Source organism: Musca vetustissima, unplaced genomic scaffold (genome assembly GCF_032173495.1).
Source record: "Musca vetustissima isolate MV318-11 ecotype Yass unplaced genomic scaffold, APGP_CSIRO_Mvet_v1 utg6251, whole genome shotgun sequence".
In the NCBI taxonomy this organism is placed as follows: domain Eukaryota; kingdom Metazoa; phylum Arthropoda; class Insecta; order Diptera; family Muscidae; genus Musca; species Musca vetustissima.
The window spans coordinates 187,299-209,413 of record NW_026879224.1 but is presented as its reverse complement, the minus strand read 5'-3'; the positions used below and the strand labels follow the sequence as shown (position 1 = coordinate 209,413).

Genomic DNA, 22,115 nt, shown 5'->3' with positions numbered 1-22,115 from the left:
AGCTTTCAATAATAACAGCGAGGTCATCGTGCATGTAATATATTTTTCGACATTATTCCACGTTGATTAATTAAGCCATTAATAATTTAATGGTTTAGTCATAATTTTTTGCAAATTGTCTGTAGAATTGCAATTCTAATTTCAACTGTCCACTATTTCGAATAATTCACAACAAATGTAATTAATGTGCAATTGTTGACACTACTAGTACCTTTACTACCAAATGATCTATAATTTCGAATATCTGATTTTTATTTTAATTTTTGTTCTCTAATTTCGAATTTCCGCATTTATAAATTACTACACTCTACGATTCTCAGTGGATATAATTTCGAAAAACAAGAACAATTTCATAATTTAAGTTTAATAATAATATTTTTTCCAGAAAATCACAGTTTACAATATATTTTAACACACAGAAAGTAATACAGAAAATTTTGCTTAAAACTATTTTTCACTTACATTAATTCCCAATATTAGCCCCCCATTACGTTTAATTTAAAATTACCCATCACCATGGTCTCCACACTGAACGATCATGATCATCCATTAATTCTTTTTTCACCATATGTTCCGTTGAATAGTTTGGACTATCGTGAACGTCTCTAACCACCATCACACCATCGCTATTACCACTATTGGGAATTGCAGGTGAAATATTGGAAATCAGTGGTTTCTTATTATTAAGCGGTAATCTTTGGTAATTTGCTGTTACTACACGATTAGCCAAATAGGCAGATGAGGGTAGACGTGTTGCTACATTTGGTTGCAGACTGCTGACGGCCATAGCATTTATATTTGGTGCATAACTTGTAATGTGTTGAATGAGATCACCACCCAACTGATGATCAAATTTATTTAAATACTGGGCCACCTCGGCGGCACAATGTTGAAATCCAGCCCAAAATTTTTCCATATTCAATGTGTCATTGTGTCGTACATAGAGGGCATTTTTCTCACGCAAGCGTTGTAAATGGCGTACGGTTAGCTCGAGAATGTCGGCTTTTTCTAATTTCGAAACATTTTCACCGTCCTGAAAAGAAAAGAAGGATAATAATATAAATATGTTTCTTATAGTATTGAATTATAGTATAATTGTATAAAATTTTACAAATGAAAAATATTATTATTCTGTAATTTTTTTTTTTTTTTCAGGAAAAAACTCTGCAGCAGTGAAACTTATCATTAATTTGAAGATAATAATAAAAAATACCGTAAATAAAACTCAAAACTGTTATTATTTAAAAAAAGGAGTTTCAAAACCTAATGCCAAGCAGTACCAGAGGATATTTTAATGGTTTTAGCAACAATCGACGCCTTGATATGTTCAATGTCCAGAATTTTGCGATCGTCTGCGAACGTTCATAAACTTAACAGTAATAGCCGATAATATGAAAAAATCTTTGAAAATTGAATAAAAACCTAAAATTGGTTTTTTCTAACACAGCATGCTGATGACAAACTTAGAAGATATTAGTCTCACCTGCGACCAAATTAGCTGTAATTTAGTATTTTAAGTGTGCATTGTGTAGCAAATATGCATACCAAAAATATCAATTTTGCTACATTATTTGGGGTAGCCTCCATATAAGGGTCCCCCCTAATGTTGGTTTTTTTTGTAGATTACCGATCGATTTGTAGATAACCGAGTATACTGATCGTCATATCTCTCTAATATTCAATAACTTTATTTTTGTATATTTTTCTGGTCTCTCTATAGACCACAACCAGTGAGCGGAGCAGTATAGTCGGACGGGGCCGACCATACGATACCCTAAGCAACTACCACGGAACTCCATCTTTCTGCGGATGTTTATTTCGAGCCTGGACAATATTTCGTGATATTTGCACTCTTTTGTCGGATTAGAGATCAACAGCTCCTCTTCCTTACACTGAAATATTTTCCGAATATTACCAATATTTAGTACAGCCCTGCTAATTACTTATTCAGATTCCCTTCACCTTGGGTTGTGTTGTAATGTTCGGCTTGTGGCCTATAAATCGACACCAAAAATTATGTTTTCGGTTCACTTACTCACAAATTATTTATGTGAACATCATAGAAAATTTACCATAACTGGAACATACTGGAAATTTTTAAAGCGATCAGCGCTATATTTCCGCCCTCTAGTGTTGTAATGGGTTACAAAATAATAGCTGAATTCGTAAGCACCTAAAAATATTTAAGGTTAACTCCCACATCCGAGTACATACGGCAATATAATTGGTATCAATTTAAAGGCCAACCACTCCTCTTGGATATACTGTCAACTTCTCGGGTCTATGTCCTTCAGTGGTAAATATATACGCTATAGAATGCACATTTTGTAATTTTTTTCATACAAAATCAGGGTCCATTTGACCCGCTAAATAATGACTTATTTTTATCCAAACAGGCATGCTTATTCCTTGGCCCGACCCCCTTCTCCATGTAAAATATCGAGATGTTCGGTCCGTAATTGCGATCTCTGGAACGACTAGAAAAACCGGCAAAAATTAAGTATTTAGTCCATTTCATCCTCTAAATATTAACCGATCTTTACCAAAAACAATAGGGGTCTTTATTGGCCAGAACCCTCCTACATGCAAAATTTCGTGAAGATTGATCCATAACTGTGGCCTTTATCGTGTTTACAAATTATAATGGACAGACGGACACACATGACTAGATCGACTCAGCTAGTCGAGATATGACGATTGGTATACTTAAAGGAGGGTCTAGGACCAATATTTCGCGGCGTTACAAACTCTTGGGGCTGCACAAAGCTATAATACTCTGACAACATATTTGTGTAGGGTATAATTATAACCCGAACATCGTGAAATTATGGGGATTAACCCAAAGTATACGCGTGCCTGTTTTGATATAGATCGGTCGATATATAGGGAGTGAAATAGACCCCAACATTTACATTCTATAGGGTATATATTTACTCCTGAAGGACATAGGCCGGATAAGAGGACAGTTCCAATTATATGCATGTATGTACTCTGATAAACTCCCTTATCTCACTCAAACTTAAATATTTAGGATAATATACGTATTCTTATATTGCCTAGGATATTTTGCTTGAAGTTCCGGTTATGGTCAAGACGACGCCTATAATTTTTGATGATGATTATATGATTTCGGGAATGAAGTAGACCGATAGCTTTATTTTTTGCGGGTGTTCTAGTCGCCGACCAAGAAAAATTTTCCATGGGGAAGGCGAAGGAAGGAGGTTAAATGAACCAAAATTGTTTATGTGTAAAATAACAAAATTTGAATCTGATGGAGTACATTTTTGCTCCGGAAACCATTATTCGGATAAAAGGATAAAATCGGCTAAGAGAGGGCAAATATCGCGTAATTTTACTCAGGCTTGGAATATAGATCCACAGGAACTTAAAGTTAAAGGAAGTTGTTTAGGTTATCAAATGGTCGACTCCGCCCGACTATACTGCTCCGCTCACTATTTTTTTCTTATGGGAAAAATTGGTTCAGATTTAGATATAGCACCCATATATATATATTCGTCTTATACCCCACACATATTTTAATTCTTTCAATTTTATGTTACTATATATGTAGAATATACACAAAGTGGTGAAGGACAACATATAGTCGAGCCAGTCCGACTGATTAATTTTTGCTGGTACCTCAGCATGAAGAAACTCCTTTGCTCCGAAATCCTTATATCTATGATGTGAATCATGTGAATCCCATAGACATTGCTAATCACTTGGTATAAACCTAACTCCTTCTTTCAAGGATTTTAAGGTATTTTTGAGGTTCGAAAGAACCTTAAAAACTAAGAAAGAAATTAGAATTGACCGAGCATGACTGTTAAAATCATTTTGAATACTAAACGATCTACACTGTAATTTATGTTTTAAATAAAGAATAATAAAGTTGTGTAATAGCTGACACTTCAATATTATCACCGTCGGTATTTATATGTTTCGAACCAAGGTTTCCCATAGGTTTATTTCTATACATATAGTCTAATTTTCAACACAATCTATAAAAACTCTTGTGGATTTAACCAAAAATGCATAATTCTATAAAAAGCCAAAGGGGTTTGGGGTAAATTACTATAAATCGCTCATTCATTTTTTATTTTTAATTCTTCCTTTTTTAATTTGATATGAACAAATAAAACTTTTTGAAACCTCCCCAAAACTACAAATGTATTGCACAAATATCCTTACATTCCTCGAATTGTTTCCCTTTTCCAAAATTTTTTTTCAATTTCAATTCCCATCACAGTCTTAAGTGCTTTCGTTTAATGCTACATACCGCCTGCAGTGTTCCAGTCATTAACTCCTTTAACTCGTCCAGACACTTGTTAATCCGTGCACGACGTTTACGCTCCAACATTGGTTTCATTATCTTGCGATATTGATAGGTGCGCGATACCGGCTCCATGGGTAGGGAATTTAACATGAACTGATGATTGGGTGGCATTCTGGCGGTGAAATTCATTCACTATGTTTTAATGCAAATTGAATTACAAACAAAAAACAACAGATTTTTGGCACAACGACTTTTCGAAGGAATCGTACACAATGTTGGTGTTATTTATATTATAAATAAGTTATGGAGTAGTTTTAGGCACGTCCCCAATATAACGTTTAAAACAATCACTTCTATTTATTTGTTTCAAAATGTATAAACGAACTTATTGTTAAATTAAAATTTAACACTTTGGTTTTCTATTTATTTTAGCAATGTTTTAGTTAGCTTTTTATTTGGTTTGGTTTTTATTTTGTTTTTTTATTCCGTCTGTGGCAGAATAAAAGAATCCGTTTGTAGTCTCACGCGACACAACAATCGAACGTCTTTACTTGAACACGCTCTTCTAAGTAATGATCATGTCTTCATGGGACAACCATAATTTTATTTGGTGATCTACAAATGCACCACAGCCGCAAACACACACCACCCAGTAGACTCCCCACCAAATAGACAGTCCGAACGGCAGACAGACACTTGACAATGCGAGAGAATGCTCCACCGCACACGAACGAAATCCCCAATTGACGTATCGTATTCGAGTGTGATCGCCCAGCCAGACACACACACACAGTATGTTCGCCACACACTGCTGCGATTTAAAGCTTCATTCAAGTTAAGCCACGCGCTGAGTGCCACTCGTGTCTTAGGCGTGCATTACAGATTGTTGTGAGCTGAGCAGGGTTGCCGTGTGATTTAAAACTTAAGTTATAAAAATATTCTCAGTATGTACAGAAAGAACATTTAATATAATAATATTGACAAATTTAACCAGTGAGCGGAGCAGTATAGTCGGACAGGGCCGACCATACGATACCCTACACAACTACCATGGAACTCTAACTTTCTGCGGATTTTTATTCCGAGCCGGGGCAATATTTCGTGTAAGTTGCACCCTTTTGCCCGACACTGACATATTTTCCGAATATTACTAATATTCAGTACAGTCCTTCTAATTACTTGTCCATATTCCCTTGACCGTTGGTTGTGTTGTGATGTTCGGCTTATAATTGTAGTCTACCGAAAAACAAAAACACAAACAAATAAGTTTTCGGTCCACTTCATGATTTATTAAATAATATCTGAATTTGTAAGCACATGTAAATATTTACGTGTAACTCCGACATCAGAGTACATACGACAATATAATTGGTATCAGTTTAAAGACCCCTCTTCTTGGAAATAATATAAACATCTCGGCTCTATATATGTTCTTCAGGAGTAAATATATACGCCATAGAATACACATTTTGTCATTTTTCACACAAAAGTCAGGGTCCATTTGACCAGCTAAATATTGACCGATCTTTATCAAAACAGACATCGATCTTTACCAAAAACAATAGGGATCTTCATTGGCCAGAACCCATCCTACATGCAATACTTCGTGAATATTGTTCCATAACTGTGGCCTGTATCGTGTTTACAAATTATGGTGGACAGAGGAACGGACCGACACACATGTCTAGATCTACTCAGCTAGTCGAGATATGACGATCGGTATACTTAATGGTGGGTATAGGACCAATATTTCGCGGCGTTACAAACTTTTGGGGCTGCACTAAGTTATAATACCCTGACAACATAGTTGTGTAGGGTATGATATATTCCCTTCCTTAAGGTGGATGGTATATAAAATTTTGAAATATTCATAAGAGACATCGTAGTGAATACATATTCTTGGTCAGATATAACTATAACTCTTAGTATATTTGGTAATTTTATATATCGACCCATGTTTGGGTACAACCGTCAGGTTTTAATTTTTGATTTTATTTGATAGCTAATCTTCCTAAGGGTAAGGGTAATTTCCAAACATGAGATTTAAGGGAACTGACTACGTTTTTCAACCGATTTGACCAAATATTATGATTATCGGTCCAAGTTTTTGTGCTGCGCCTTATAACGGCATCCCAATTTTCGGAATTTTAAATATATCTGACACGCATTTCAAACTAATAGAATTTATAACTTACAGCATAAGCTGGAGTGTATATTGAATTTGACATTCCGTTAGCAACACCTCGAAAGATTTGTTGGAGACTCCATATAAATTATTTATCGGAATACAATTCTATGTCGATTTACCAAATTCCGACTAACTATCTGTTGAAATTGCAATTTAGTTTTGACTCCTAGGATGCCTGATATTACAAATGGGATATATCAGTTCGAATCCAAAGAACTGTTATTTGTACAGGAAATGAGCAATATATGTCCATGATTTCACGTAGCTTCATATATAGGTCCAACCCAATTATTGCTATTTTAAGGCACGTAGCCACATTTTCCAAGTGATGAGGCTCTCTTTCGGCACTTTGCGGTTTTGGTGGTCGTCACCCATCTACGCAGACATATACCCCATATATAATTCTCCAAACCAGTTTTTCGAATTTAGAGATTTTAAGAAAATTTTCCAACCAAAAATGATCTAATTTGCCATTTCGGTATATTGGAGGCTGGCATATGTCTGTGCAAAAAATTATAATTATAATAATTATATTTTGACATAACTCTATATATGAGCCAACCCAATTCTCGGTAGTTTGAGGTTTCTAGCCGCATTTTCCAACGGAAAAAGCTTTTTCCGGCATTTTAGGGTTTTAAAGGCTGCAATGCATTTACGAAAGAAATATCCTTACTCAAACATGTTCTTATATATCCCTAATATAAGGGTCCCGCCCAATTTTCGGCATTTCAGACACATTTTCCGAAAATTTGGGGTTTTAGAGGCTGCCATTAATCTGCCAAAAAGTATCCTTCTACGTCCACGTAGAAGGATACTCCCGCTCTGTTTTCCTATTTTCAGGGTTTTAAACGCATTTTCCAACCAAAAAAAGCTCTAATTTGCCATTTCGGGTTTTTGGAGGCTGGAATATGTCTGCCCAAAAAATGATATATTTTGAAATAACTCATATTTTGAAATAACTCATATATAGAGGTCGAACCCAAATTTCGGTATTTTAAGACTTGTAGCTGCATTTTCCAACGGAAATGGCTCATATACAGCACATTGGTTTTGAAGGCTGCAATACATCACACGGGCTAAACTTTATAAAAAAACAGTAGCTAAGGAATTCGTTTCTATAAAACATTCCCCATTCAATACTGGCCGCATTCTTTTTTCTCTTAGTTGATGACTGCCTAACACTGAAGGTAGATAATTGTATATAAAGAAATCTCAACACAGTGTGCAATTTCATGATTTTCGGGCTATACAATAGACAAAAACAAATCAAAATGTATGGTCCGTTTCATCCCCATTAGCCCAAGGGATAAGTAAATCGTCTTTCGACTAATCAACTTCAATATGGAAAAGTCTAATAGTGGACTCTTGACCTTTGGGAATATCGCAAAATTAATTTTTTAAAATCGACTTTCGATATCTTCGCAAATATTTGGTTTATTATTATTACAATATTATTATTATTACAAACTCCAAATTACCCAAATATTACATATTTAGTATGTAATTTTATCTATTTACAACAATTCATATGAAAAAATCAATTTTTAGTCGAATTTACAATCATCGGCAAACGTCAAATCGATTTTGAACAGGTTTGAACAGTCGACTTTTTGGTTACATACCTCAATCGCCGTCAAAAGATGGCCTGACTCAAAAAACTTTAAAATTGGTTGGCAACCATAACATTGTGTCGTCGTGCTTTTCCCACTGCCACTTGTAATTTAAGCGGCACGATCTTGTCAGCCAATAAGAAATCGTGGTATAAATGATGCCAAGAAACGAAGTCAAGCCATCGTGAACGAAGTGACCAACAAAAACCGGTTAACCGTATATGCTCTTGGGCGATCTGTGTGAAAAGATTCGTAATGGTAGCATGAAACACACAAACATGCACACATAATGTAGAATGTTCTCATTCAATGTTATGGCTGCGAAAAGGAGTAGTGAAGCATGAAATTTTATGAATGAAATTCTTTTAGCTCCCTGAATGGATGGACAGACCGACAAACGAACATACCGTCCATTGAGTCTGTGTTCTGTGACGATAATAATATGAATATACATATGAGGATCGTGTGATCGTGCGATTTTGCTCAGTAGCAAAATAACAAAAAAATAAGCAAGAACAACAAACAAAACAAATACCGTAAACAAATAAACAGAAATCTCATAAAGCCTAACGATGCGAGCTAGGAAGGAAAGAAGCATCAAGTGACAAAGTATGCTTACGCGTGATAATGACCATAATGATGACGGCAATGAAATGATTATTTCGCACTGGTCGTCTCGTCGTCTGTCCACTGGGTGTATAATGATGGGAATGTACTATGTGATTATGTATATGTTCGTATATGGTCGATAATGTTGGTCACAATTGTCATAGGAAGACTAAGAAATGCTTTGTGTCAGGCTATTCGCTAATTATGGAATTATACAAGCCATGTGAGCAGATGAAAAAACAACTACTCTTCAATTATCCCGATTCCGACCATAAAAGATAACAGGCCTTGTTAGACGCATTGGATTACCCGTGGAGTGTATACAAAAAATGTATGGTCTGCTTTTTACGATAGCCCCAATATAGCGGTACTGGTTTTTTTCGACTTTTTGAGGATTATGGGTGTTTTTTTGCGTTGTTTTGGTTGTAACTTCAAGTTCAACATGTGTCAAATCTTTCTACCATAAATTTATCATGGCTCAGCCCGCGATGTATATAAAGATACCGAATGATTAAGGTGCTTAAAATGTCCAGCTCATGTTTTCAATATCATATTATCAATTTGGTGTTGCCTTATGAAATTTCAATTATCCACCTTATTAAAGATGAATAAGTAAAAACATTCATTCATCACCTATAAAAAATCTCCAAATTTAATTCACCAAATGGCAAACCATTTCAATTGTATCCTCTTAAATAATTTCTTATGAAAAATAAAAAAGAACATTTTCTTCAAAGGTTTTTATTTTTGTTTTTTTGAAAAACGTAAGCCTTTTAGTTATGTTTGCTTGTTTCAAAGAGTGAATGAACAACAGAATTAAGAACAAAAGAAAATTCATTTAGTTACACCGACATTCCTTCCTCACAAATGTTAAGAAAATTTTTACAGAATGTCTGTCAATGCCAGACAGTGGAACAAAATAGTATTTATAGGGAATATTGGGAATATTTAATGGGCATTAAAAGATTTAGCATTTTTAAAAATATATGACGATTTGAAATGAATAAAAAGGATTGTTGAATTCGGACAATATTTTTACAGCGTTTCAAATTGAAGCTGCGTCCTTTCTAATATGGGGGTTAGGGCAAAACAGTACCAAACATGAAACTTTTTTTTTTATTTGTTTAAACAATTTGGACGGAAACTTAATATGTACAAATTGTTCATCATAAAACATCGTACTCTACAAAAATCCGCTATGCCAAATTACAGTCACTTTAAAAGCTAAACCCTCGAAATACCGAAAATTAGGGCGGTTCTTTTATAAATGGGCCTTGACCTAAATTGATAATTGTCAGCATATTTGTATATCAGCCTCCAAAACTCCGCAATGCTATATTACAATTTCCAATTACAGCTGATTAAATTGGAAAACTGCGCCTTCTGGTGGAGGGTAAAAATAATATGTATAGCGTGAGATATAATATATCTATATCACATTTCTCACATCCCACTGTGTGTGTTAAATTTGGTTTAAATTGATCCAGATTTATATATAATCCGATTTCATATAAATGGATTAACATCGATTTATGCATGTCCGTCCGTCTGTTGATGTAAATCGGTATTGGAATTAATTAATTCCTTTAATAGTCAGGCTGAATTACAGTTTGTTGTTTTTATAAAACCAACTAGCTGAACCCGTGGCGCTTCGCTGCCCCTACTAAAGTTATTAACATTGGATAGTTAACGTTGTAGGTATTTCCTAGTGTAGTATCAGTAATAATTTCGTAGCAGCCGGTCTATGTATTAATATATTTCATTATATTCTATAGATTAAAAATACATTTTTAAATGATCTTTGAATAACGGTGGTAGTATTAAAAACAAATTTAGCTGGACTTTTCTAATCAGTTATAATAGTACCATACACAAATATATTTTCTCCAATATTTACAGGTTGTTCATTAAAAGTTCCAAGACCACTACAATCCTTCATTTACTTTAAAGCTATATTTTATATCTGTATTCTCAACAATTTCCCCATGATATGATTGGTATCCCTTTCTTTCACATCACATCATAATATTTTTACCGAACCTAGATATCCGAAGATAGGATTAGTGGCATTTGAGTTAGTCATTTTCTCTACACATCCTCGAAATATATCAGCTATAATGATAAGCCACCACAGATTTCGGACTTTTATAACTTTTATTCCACAATCACAATTTCTCTTTTGGATATCTCCCATATTGTATTCATAGTCTTTTTCTTCAACGGTGGTTGAATTTTTAAAATTAAAAAAAAAAAATTATTTTTTTTTCACAAATTGACAAATTGTAAATATTAGAATGTCAAAAATTTCCCATTTTACACAAATTTTATTTCAATATGTAGATAATGGAGAAATGAAAAACAGCAGACAGTAGCGGAATTGCAAAACTGGTGGTTTTTATCATTACTGATAATACATAAAAGGACCAAAAATGATGAGTCGAACATTATCGATTTGGACCAATTTTGTTAATTCCTAGTCACTTAAGAGTAGTATGTTATTATCTGCGTGTCATACAAATTTGTATGAACCGATTTATTTAAGATATTCAAATATATGCGTAGAAAATGAATATTAGTTCAGAGGTATGATTACTGTTGATGCTATAATTCCTCATTATCGCGGAATTGTCCAAGTTTATCTTGCCTATCTTACTTACATGGGTTGGCATGACTTACTGCGAAAATTTCAGTAAAATCTATTTAGCGGTTTATGTGTCAACAACCAAAAGAGTTTCCATTTTCTACATTTAGATTAATTAAATGCTGTGAGGAGTAAATTTTCCCCTATTGTACCGCGCCAATTTTTATATGGATGATGCGTATTTGCTACCAAGTTACTCAGACAAATTTTGAAGTGGGAATCTCTAACCCTTCATAAGATATAAGCCTAGAAAATGAATATTAGTTCAGATGTATAATTATAATGTATATTTCGGCAATACTGAACTTTACGTTAGGTATTGGGTAGACTCATTGTTCCTTTTGAGAATATTTATAGAATCACTTTCTGAGTTTATTTATACAGGTCGAATTTATAATCCGATTTGGATGAAATTTAACACAAGTCACTAATTTGGCCCAAGGACGAACCTTATTGAGAAAATCGGCTCAGATTTAGCATTGCGGAGTTTTGCGGAGAAATATGCTGACAATTATCAATTTAGGTCAAGGCCCCCTTATAAAAGAACCGCCCTAATTTTCGGTATATATTTTAGGTAAATGGTGCACCAAACTCCGAAGATTTGCCCGATTGAGACACAGCATACCAAATTCAGTCCAGTTTGAAGTCCGTGGAGTTTGTTGAAATCGGTCCGGATTCAGATATAGCTCACATATATAGTTTCGTCCGATTATAGGGAAATGATGCACAAACCTTAAAATATTTGCCCGATCGAGACAACATTTTGCACAGCGCACTGAATTCCGTCCAGTTTGACATCTTTAAAGTTTTGTTGCAATCGGTTCAGATCTATATAGATCACATTTTTTTCTCCAGATTCCATTTTAATGGTTATTCAAAGATTATATGACTCTTTTATCAACAGGCTATTGTACACATTATCATCTCTTGTATGCACCCACAATGGTGAAGCCGGCTGTGTCCGACTTTTGATCTTTCCTTACTTGTTTCTATTGTTAATTTTTCCGCATATGTTTAGGTCCTTCAAATGCATGAAATTCTATCGAAAAGTCATTTTACCACCTCACTGTGCAGCCAGCAAGTGTAGTATTCGTAATGCGTAGGACATCCAAATTTGGTTTTTTTGGATACCGTCGTTTTTTTCGATTTAACCATGTCGGTTTATCCATTGATCTTTTGAAATCATGAAAGTGCTAGCAATATTTAAGATACAGCATTGAAATTTTACGTATAATTTGATACTACTCCTAGGATGTTTGATATTGAAAATGCTGTTGATATATCGGTTCATATTTTGGTATAGCCCCCATAAAACGGTCTCCAGCAATATTCGGTATTTTTGGCATATTTTTCAGTTAATTTCTTTTTGGCTAGCAAATCTTCCTAGCAAAATTAATAACTATTGAATCACCTTTTAAGATTTACCCTATATAATTGCACCTCCCAAATTTCGGTATTTTTTGCAGTTTTTAATGCTCATTGGGTAGCAAATCTTAAATAATAATTAATATTGGCTCAATTTTCTGGCTAGCTCCCCTTTAATCGGTATTTTGGGACCTTTGCACGTTTTTCAACCAAATATGTGTTCTCAGTTCCAACCTGAGGGTCTGTAGGTTTGTATTTTGTTTTTTCCAGGCTACAATTTGTCATGACATAACCCCATATAAAAGTCTTGCTCGATGTTAGGTATTTTGAATGACCAACTCATGGTGGAGGGTATAAAGTATTCCACTGATGAATGGTATAGACCATCACCCCATTGAGAACGAATATTTTAATGTAATAATCAGTGTTGCCAATTTAGCACTTTTAGTGCTAAAGGGTATCATATTTGGTACATTTTAGTACTTTTCGTACAATTTAGTACTTTCCTTAAAAATCCAGGCTTACAATAATTTTTATTCCCTAAGTAATTATTTTAAAAATCGCCCCTTGGAAAAAATATTTTTTTGTGAAAAAAATCCACGCTTACATCGATCACTGCATTTCCGTATACAGCTCGTTTATATGCAATATTTGAAATAACCATCGGATGTTGGTCACTGGCATGGCAATCAACTAAAAATGTTAATGTAAAGTCTGCAAAGTCACATTAATAAATAAACATTGCTAATATTAATTAAAACCTAAATGTTTACATACATATGTAGTACATTGCACTAATAAATTTTATATTGCTAAATTTGAATAGTCACATTGAACGGGAACACGCCGCCAAGTCGAAGTCCCCACTTTTTTTTTGCATATTTTATTCAAATTATTATTTTCATTCACTATATGAAATATATATTTATTTATATACACAAATATTTACATACACGCGTCCTTTGAATGGTTCCACGTGCTCTATTCGCTGAAGCAACAAACTGATCGGATAGTGTAATAATATAGACCGGATATTTTATTATATATTTTGAATTATTAAAATGGGCGAACAGATGTTGCAATAAAAAAAGCAATTACACAAATAAAAATATGTAATTTTATTTTTGAGTGAAATGAATAACGAAACTAGAGCCAAATATATATTTTTATACAAGTAAAAAGACGGAAAAAATAAAAATCCCAAAAAGCACCAAACAAAATCGATCTAGCACCTAGCACTTTTTTTTAGCATTTTTAATTTGTTCCAAGTTTTTTTTTAACATTTTAGTATCACTCCAAAAATTTTTAATTTTTCGATTTCACATTGGCACATTGAAGTTTCTGTATGTTTCACATGGTGGATTTGAATTTCCAATGTTTTCCAATGAACGGAGCAGTACAGTCGGACGGGGCTATCCATTTGATACCCATCGCAACTACCACAAGACTTAAATTTTCTGCCAAACTAATTGCCGTGTCGGTGAAAAATTCTGCGTGGTATCAACCTCCTGGGTTATAATAATACTACAATACCAGAACATAAAAAGTAAAAATGATTTTAAGTTTGACCCGGCCGAACTTTTTATAACCTCCACCATGAGGATGACAATCAAAATATCTAAAATTAATGGGGGCTCCTAGGTGAAAACACATGGTATGATAGAACCCTGAACATACCGAAAAATAGGTGGTAAACAGATATTGAATATCTCCAAACATCTAATAGTGGGGCTACCGTTATATGGGGTTATAATAAAACAGAGAGCAATATTGATATTTCTGGTAGTGAGATTTGGCAGCCAATGAAAATACAAAATACCAAATTACAGCAATTATTAAAAAAATAGTACGGAAATTTGCTATACAATGTGAACCCAAAATACAAAATTACAGCCAACTTAATTGAAAAACGGGCCAAAAAATACCATATTGGCAGGTACCACATATAAAGCCGATGTGATGCAAACGGAATGACAAATTTAATATAGACTCCATCTTATGGTGGAGGGTATAAAAACACTGTGAACAATTTAGGGTATATAAACGAATATAATTTAAATAAATGTAAAAACAGCTTTACTTCTCTTGACAAGAAAAAATTTAAGGGCATGTTTTTTTAATTGTACTGCTAAGGTCTTGGTTCATTTTATTAAAAATTTTTGACAGATCATTATTAAAGCAGCCATGCTTTTTCGTTGGTCTCTGGTCTCTGTCCTTCTACAATAAATGTATACGGCATAGAATGCAAATTTTGTATTTTTCAGACAAAAGTTTTGGTCAATTTGAATCGCTCAATATACTTATTCATTAGCGTTTCCCTATGTACAATTTTGTGACCTCTAGAGATACCAGAAAAACATATAAACTGATTTTGGTTGATTTCAACAGCCAAATATTGACCGATTTTCCCAAACACAATAAGTGTCTTCACTAGCCAGAACAGGATATGCAAAATATCGTGACAAGTTTTTACAGCTGTGACCGTTACTTTGTTTAAAAATGCTATGGACAGACGGCCAGATACACACACACATCTATATCGACTCAGCTAGTCGAGGTATGACTCCGTATATTAAAATGTGAGTCCAGGAACACTTATAACATCCCCACAAAATAGCTGTTAATTTTAATTTTAAGAAATAAAGATGTCATTATAAAATATAATCAAATTTTTTTATATTTAGTTTTAGCACTTTTTTCTGGCACTTTTCTAAAATTTTTAGCACTTTCTAGCATATTTTTCAACAAAATCTAGCACTTTTTCTCTATCAAGTTTTGGCAACACTGGTAATAATACACATTTTCTCCACAGTATAAATGTCTGACAGAATACGCAAATCTTGTTATGACTGTCATTGACGGCGTCTCCCTCATTTTATTTTTTGGCGTTAGTGGCAACAGTAGTTTTTGCTCATATTTATGCCGCAATAAAAAGAATTGAAATATTTTTTCTTTGTATTTTCTTTTCTTCTCTAGTCAGCAAATAACTTGCCTTCATTGTTTCATTTGGCTGGTGGTGTTAAATTTTGCGAGTACTCTTCTGTTCTGCCGTTTGGTGTGATGATGCTACGGCCTTAGGTGATATGTGGCTGCTGCTGAAGTGCTGTTGTTGTTTGTTGTTATTGTTGATGGTTATTTTATTATTTTATTGTTGTTGTTGCTGCTTCTGCTGCCAGCTACCGTTGTTCTTTATGCCGCTGTGTGAAGACCTACGTTAAAGATATTTTTTCTGTTCAACGAAAAGCGACAATGACTCCCGTGGGATAATTTGTTATTTTCAAAAGGCGCAACGATCATCATAAAACACTAGAGCAGACTAAAGCAAGCAAAAAAAAAAAATGCGGATATGACTGTAAAACAAAAACAACAACAGTTTTTTTTCACAAATGCACTACTGTAAAGGGTCTTTAGTTTGGGTAAAGTTTTTGTTTCTTCGTTGTAACAAATTGTTATAAACGAAAAAATGGACGCTAATGACTTCGTGAGCATGAAATATGCCCTTTTAAGGGCCGTTTATTCCGAAATTATTACACAACACTTTTCTTGTGGTTAAAAGTGTTAATTTTAGGAATTTCTGTTTTTTTTCATATAAATAGGGCCTTAGTTTTGGAATTGTAAAAAACGTTACGAGACTTTAGGCCATCATGTCTATGACACACTAATTTATATGTGTGCTATTTTTATACATTTTGATTTTTTGTTGTAAACAGTTTTTGTTTAAGATTCTGTAAAATCTTGTTTTTAATCGTATACAACACATAATAAATAATAATTGTTAGCTGTAAATATACGTGTGTTATGCTAAGGATAGGAAATGGGCGAATTTTAAGTGAAAATTTTAAATTCTATTTGAGTCTATAAAATTAAACATTCGTGCCATTTGGTGATTTTTTGTATTTTTACTTGAATTGAAAGTTCCCATATAACTCGAATAGTCATTCAAATAATTAGAAAATAAAACTGGTGAGGGGGAGCAGACGGTGCCGACTATACTGCTCCTAATACACTACACAAATATAATATATTATGAGCCTGGGCGATACCTCACGATACTTGCACCCTCTTAATCGATTAGAGGTCAATAGCTCGTCTCTCCGCCATATGATTCAAAATTGGTAAATTTTAATACAAATATCTAATCTAAATAAATAGTGGGCCAAATCCTTTCCCCGTGTAAACTTTATGATGTTCGGATACAATAGTGGCCTCTAGAGCGACTAGACCCCCTTAAAAAACCAGCAAGGAAAATAGTAAAGTCGGACTGGGCCGACTATATGATACCCTTCACCATTTTGGATACATTCTACATACATATCTTAAGAGTCGTCGCCTTTTAGAAGAAACATTGACATGATATTGAATGAACTTAAATATGTGATCTTTATATAGAGATATGTAAAGCGACTATCATCAACCATTAACCTATTGATTATTTGGTGTACAATTAACCTAGACCTAGCTATGGGTCTTTAGTGCACCATTTACTTATACTCGGACGAAACTATATATATGAGCTATATGTAAATCTGAACCGATTTCAAGAAAACTTGACACACTTGAAAACTCGACATAATAAACTGAGTACATTGCACACACTTTGGGTCTTTAGTGCACAATTTACATTAAATCGGTAGAAAATATATATGGGAGCTATATGCAAATTTTAACCGTTTTTCACGAAACTTAGCACACATCATTCTAGACTCAATTCAGTACCCTGTACCAACATTTGTGCAAATCAAAAGAAACATAGGAGCTTAGTGCACTATTTACATAAAATCAGTATATATGAGAGATATATCTAAATCTGAACCGATTTGTCAATTGGGTTCGTTCTTTGGCCAAATAAATTACCAAATTTTATCCAAATCTGATTTTAAATGCGACCTGTACTAAGTTTACAATTTAATATCAACAGATGAACGGAAGGACATGCTTGAATCGACTCAGAAAGTGATTCTATGCATATTCTGAAATGGTACCATGGGTCTATCTCGTTTTGGTCTATTCCATCCCCTAAAGATCATCTGATCATCACCGATATTTGTAGGTGTCGTCCTTGACCATAACCTGAAGCTAATATACAATTTTATAGCAATCCGCACGATATTTTCGTCTCCGAGTGTGGTAAGTGTAATAATAACCAAATAAAAAGTCTAGGTCCATTTGAACCGCTAAATATTCACCGATCTTCTTCAAAACAGTTATGGCTTTTCCATGGTGATACCCCTTTTGTCTGTGTAAAATTCCGTGATATTTTCAATGTAGATCAATTTATGACGATCGGATCAGGCCTATTACAAATATTTCGCGGCTTTACAAACTGTTGGGGTCAATGCGGACTACACCAAGTAGGGCTTTAGTTGACTCAGAACGTTATGTGTATAAAAAAAAAACGTGAACGGAGCAGTATAGTCGGACTGCCCGACTGACCTCTAAGTTTATGAGGATCTACATTCTGGGGGAAATATTTCGCAATATTTGCACTCGAATTTCGAATAATGTTTTTCCGGAGTAAACATTTAAGATTAAAATTTTTGTTTGTAGAAACAAGTTTCAGTTTATTTGACCCGTTAAATATTGACTGTTCATTATTAAGACAGTCATTCGAATTAGATGGTCAGATCGTATTTCCCATCGCTTAATTAGGCTCGAACATAGAGAATATCTGACTACTCTTTCTGGTACCTCCCACACAGTCAACATTGTACTGAAAAATAGAGTTATAATATCTTACGAAAGATTATCCGTTTTATACTAGGCATTGCATACCCTAATTTGTCTACCGTCATTTTCGGTATGTTGATGAATAAAGCCCAATATTTCAACATAACTGACTGTACATAGCCCACATAATTGCTTTGAGCGGTTTCAGGTATTTTTAATGCTTATCTCTATAATCGCTATAGTTGTTTTGACGATACCATGTACAGTTTATATAGTCAAATTGTGTAATTATATATTTTCTCGATTAAAACAATTCTATGTGGATTTACCATGCCTGTTGAAATAATGATCGCGCCTGCAATATTTGATATTAGATTTGAATTTTGCACATACTCCTAATCCCTTTTCTTGGTTGTTATAAAATTCTTCACAAACAATTGTCAACATAGGTCCACGATTTTATCCTCCTTCTCCATATAAATGTCCCTTCCCATTTTCAACATAGATATATGGACATGAGCCCCACATAAAGGCCACACTGCTTGTCGCTATTTTGACGATCCTGTAATTATCTGCAATTTTGTACTTCGTTATCTAAGAAGATAGAAAACCTCGTGGGAACATGTTTTCACCCAAATATATATTTAATGTATACATTAGTTTACTTTACTTTACTTTGAGAACAAATATTAGCCTTCTGTAACACGGAAGACATTTTATTTTGAAGTCATTACCACTAGTTCTCAATCAAATCTATTTTTCAAATATCCTAAATTTATGTATAATTCGGTTAATTTTTTAGGAAATAATTTACATTATATTCAAATTTCAATTTAACAGCTATTATTCATGATTTCTTAACACAACATACGACCATCCTATCTAATAATCTACAGATATGTGTTGCAACACGCGCTCTCTTCGAAACGGTGGAGTTAGTCTTTTTCCCTTCTTTAGTTTACTCAAAATTCATGCTTTGATATGATCACATTTTTTTGCTACTTAGAGTTACAGTTGTTGTTATTTTTGTAGTCAATCTATTTCTCCCAGTTTTTTTTTAGTTCCCACGTTCAAAACCAAGCAACAGTAGCAATAACAACAACAACAACAAACATTAACTTATTCACTGTACTGTGTAATGTGATCGTGTTAATTTAAGCATCACTGTTGGCTGATCTGATACCAACCATCACCACCATGGCATTGGAGTTGATGCGCGGAGTACTGAAGTCAACGACAACAACAACAACAGCCGGTAGCAGGCAGCATCGACATCAGTTTCGCTTTAAGCGATAACCATAACAAAAACATCAGCTTATAAACACCCACATTTTTGCTGATCATGCTTTCTGAAGTGTTGTGCGCAAAGTATCAGACATTGTGGCTGGCTGGCAGCGTGGTTAGTTAGTTGAGTGGCTGGCATTCATGTCCCACGAGCTGTGCCGTTCAATTGAATTTTCAAAATAAAAAGGCAGCACAATAACAACAACAAAAAATGGTTGCTCGTTTCACAGACTTGTGGCACAAATAAATCACACAAACTGATTGTAAGCATTTTAAATTGTAATTGCTTAATTGTTAGCTATGTGGTATGGGATTTCTATATTTTGCTTTTGCAGGCAATTCGTTTAGGAGGGAAAATACTGTGGATGCATAATGTATATATAATACATATGGGAAGAGGGTGTGTTGGTTTGAAATATATTATTCCAAATATAAAAGTATAGTTTTATTTGAAATAAATAATTTAATTTGTATTCAATTTTTTAATAACTATATACTGCATATGTTTAAGAATCCGGGTTACGAAATATTCATAAATTCATTCGGATTTTTTTTAGATTTAGTTTGGCTTGGAGTAATTTTTACCCATATTCTATGTCGACAAAAATGTTAATAATTGCAACATGAGAGGTTTGATAAAAACATCGCGAAAAATTATGTATTTGTGCATATGTTTGTAACTTACTAAAGAAAACGAGATAGAAGAATTTTTGGGTCAATTTATGCATGTCCGTCCGACCGAGATTTATTATCATTTATGATGAGATGAAATTTGACATAAGTCTGTTCAAAATCGGTTCAAATTAAGATACAGCGTCCAAATCCGCAATACTTTAATTTGAATGGGTTCATATATAAAATGAGGAAGGAAAGTAGTAAAGTCTGACTGGGCCGACTATATGATACCCTTCATCACTTTGGGTATATTCTAAATATGTCTCCTAACAAACTTGGCCTTTTCGAAAAAATATTGACATGAAATTATACGAACTTTAATATGTGATATTTGTGCATTTCTAGAACCTATGCTAAATTTCATTTCATTCGGGCAAGTTTAGAGTCGTTTGCGTACAATGCGACAAATTTATGTTAATCGATCTAGAACATACTTGATGCACTCTATTTGGTAGACCGCACTCTTCAAAATGTAATCTCAAGCAGACGCCCGTTTGAAATATATATATGAAAGCTGTGTCTGCATCTGCACCATATTCAATAATACCCAATAACGTCATTCTAGTCTATATTTGATACGTTGTGCAAAATTTCGTGTCAATCGATGCAAAATTTACCTAAACTCCAATGAAAATATATATGGGAGGTATATCTAAATCTGAAACGATTTTCACGAAACTTAGCAGTTCAATTGAAATAGGACGAAAATATATATGGGAGCTGGCTGTTAGTCCTGGTTTGGCTACCGTTGTAGGTGCTTCGCCGCTCATTGGCCACAATACTTTACAAGAAATCTATCAGTGTAGTCATCTGCCGAAAAAGTAATGGATTTATTTTTCCCCAACCTAATTAAAACTAAAGTGAAAATTATCAGTAAATTGAGGATAATAATAAAATATTGCGCATATACAACTCAGAACCTAGTGTCAAACAGTGCCAGAGGATATTTTAATGGTTGTAGCACCAATCGACGCCTTGATATGTCCTCTGTCCAGAACATAGAGATCGTTCATAATTATTGTTGATAATATAAAAATAATCGTTAAAAATTGAATAAATAATTAAAATCGGCTTTTATGCTGATGACAAAATTGGAATATATTAGCCTCACCTTCAACCCAATTAATTTGGTACTTTAAGTTCGCATTGTGATACAATATTCTTTCCAAAAGTTATTAATTTTGATCCACTATTTAGGGTAGCTCTCATGTAAACCTCCCTAATGAAGATTTTTTGTAGATTTTGTCAGGGGTTTTCAACCAAATTGGCTGTAATTTGAATTCTCATTGGGTCTGAAATCTTCGTAACAAAAATATCAATATTGACTTTGGTTTCGGGGTAGGTCCAACGAAAACGGACCCTCCATTATTTGTGGTTATAGCTCTATTTCGATTTTTAAAAAATTGTTCGCCGTTTCGATCCACCCTTTTATTTTTTTATGTTTTTCTTGCAGGGTCCTCGAAAACCTTATATATGATATTTATTTCATAAACCCACTGCTCTAAGAGTGGGATAAAATGGGATCTCTGGCATCAAATACAAGAATATTCACTATCAAATATTAAATAAATTCTTTTCAACAGGGTTGATGATCTGAATAACGCTACTACCATTAATACGTAATTTTAATAGTCATAGGTCATAACAACATTTTCGTCCATAAACTAATTTATATCTACACATTACTCTAAGTTCGATAGACTTAATATCTATCTATATGTATAAAAATGAATTGCTGTTCGTTAGTCTCGCTAAAACTCGAGAACGGTGATTTTTCTTATCGTAGTCTTGAAATGTTCG

At 33.9% G+C, this 22,115-nt stretch overlaps 1 protein-coding gene across 1 annotated transcript; it reads right to left on the bottom strand.

Annotated features, from left to right (window-relative positions):
- Positions 1-511: 511 nt before the first annotated feature.
- LOC133324026 (enhancer of split mgamma protein-like) lies at positions 512-4,510 on the bottom strand. The gene is made up of 2 exons (XM_061532915.1): positions 4,280-4,510; positions 512-1,033 (listed from the first exon to the last, which is right to left on the bottom strand). The coding sequence occupies exons 1-2, from the start codon at positions 4,463-4,465 to the stop codon at positions 512-514; spliced, it is 708 nt and encodes a 235-aa protein (XP_061388899.1). The 5' UTR covers positions 4,466-4,510.
- Positions 4,511-22,115: the final 17,605 nt, after the last annotated feature.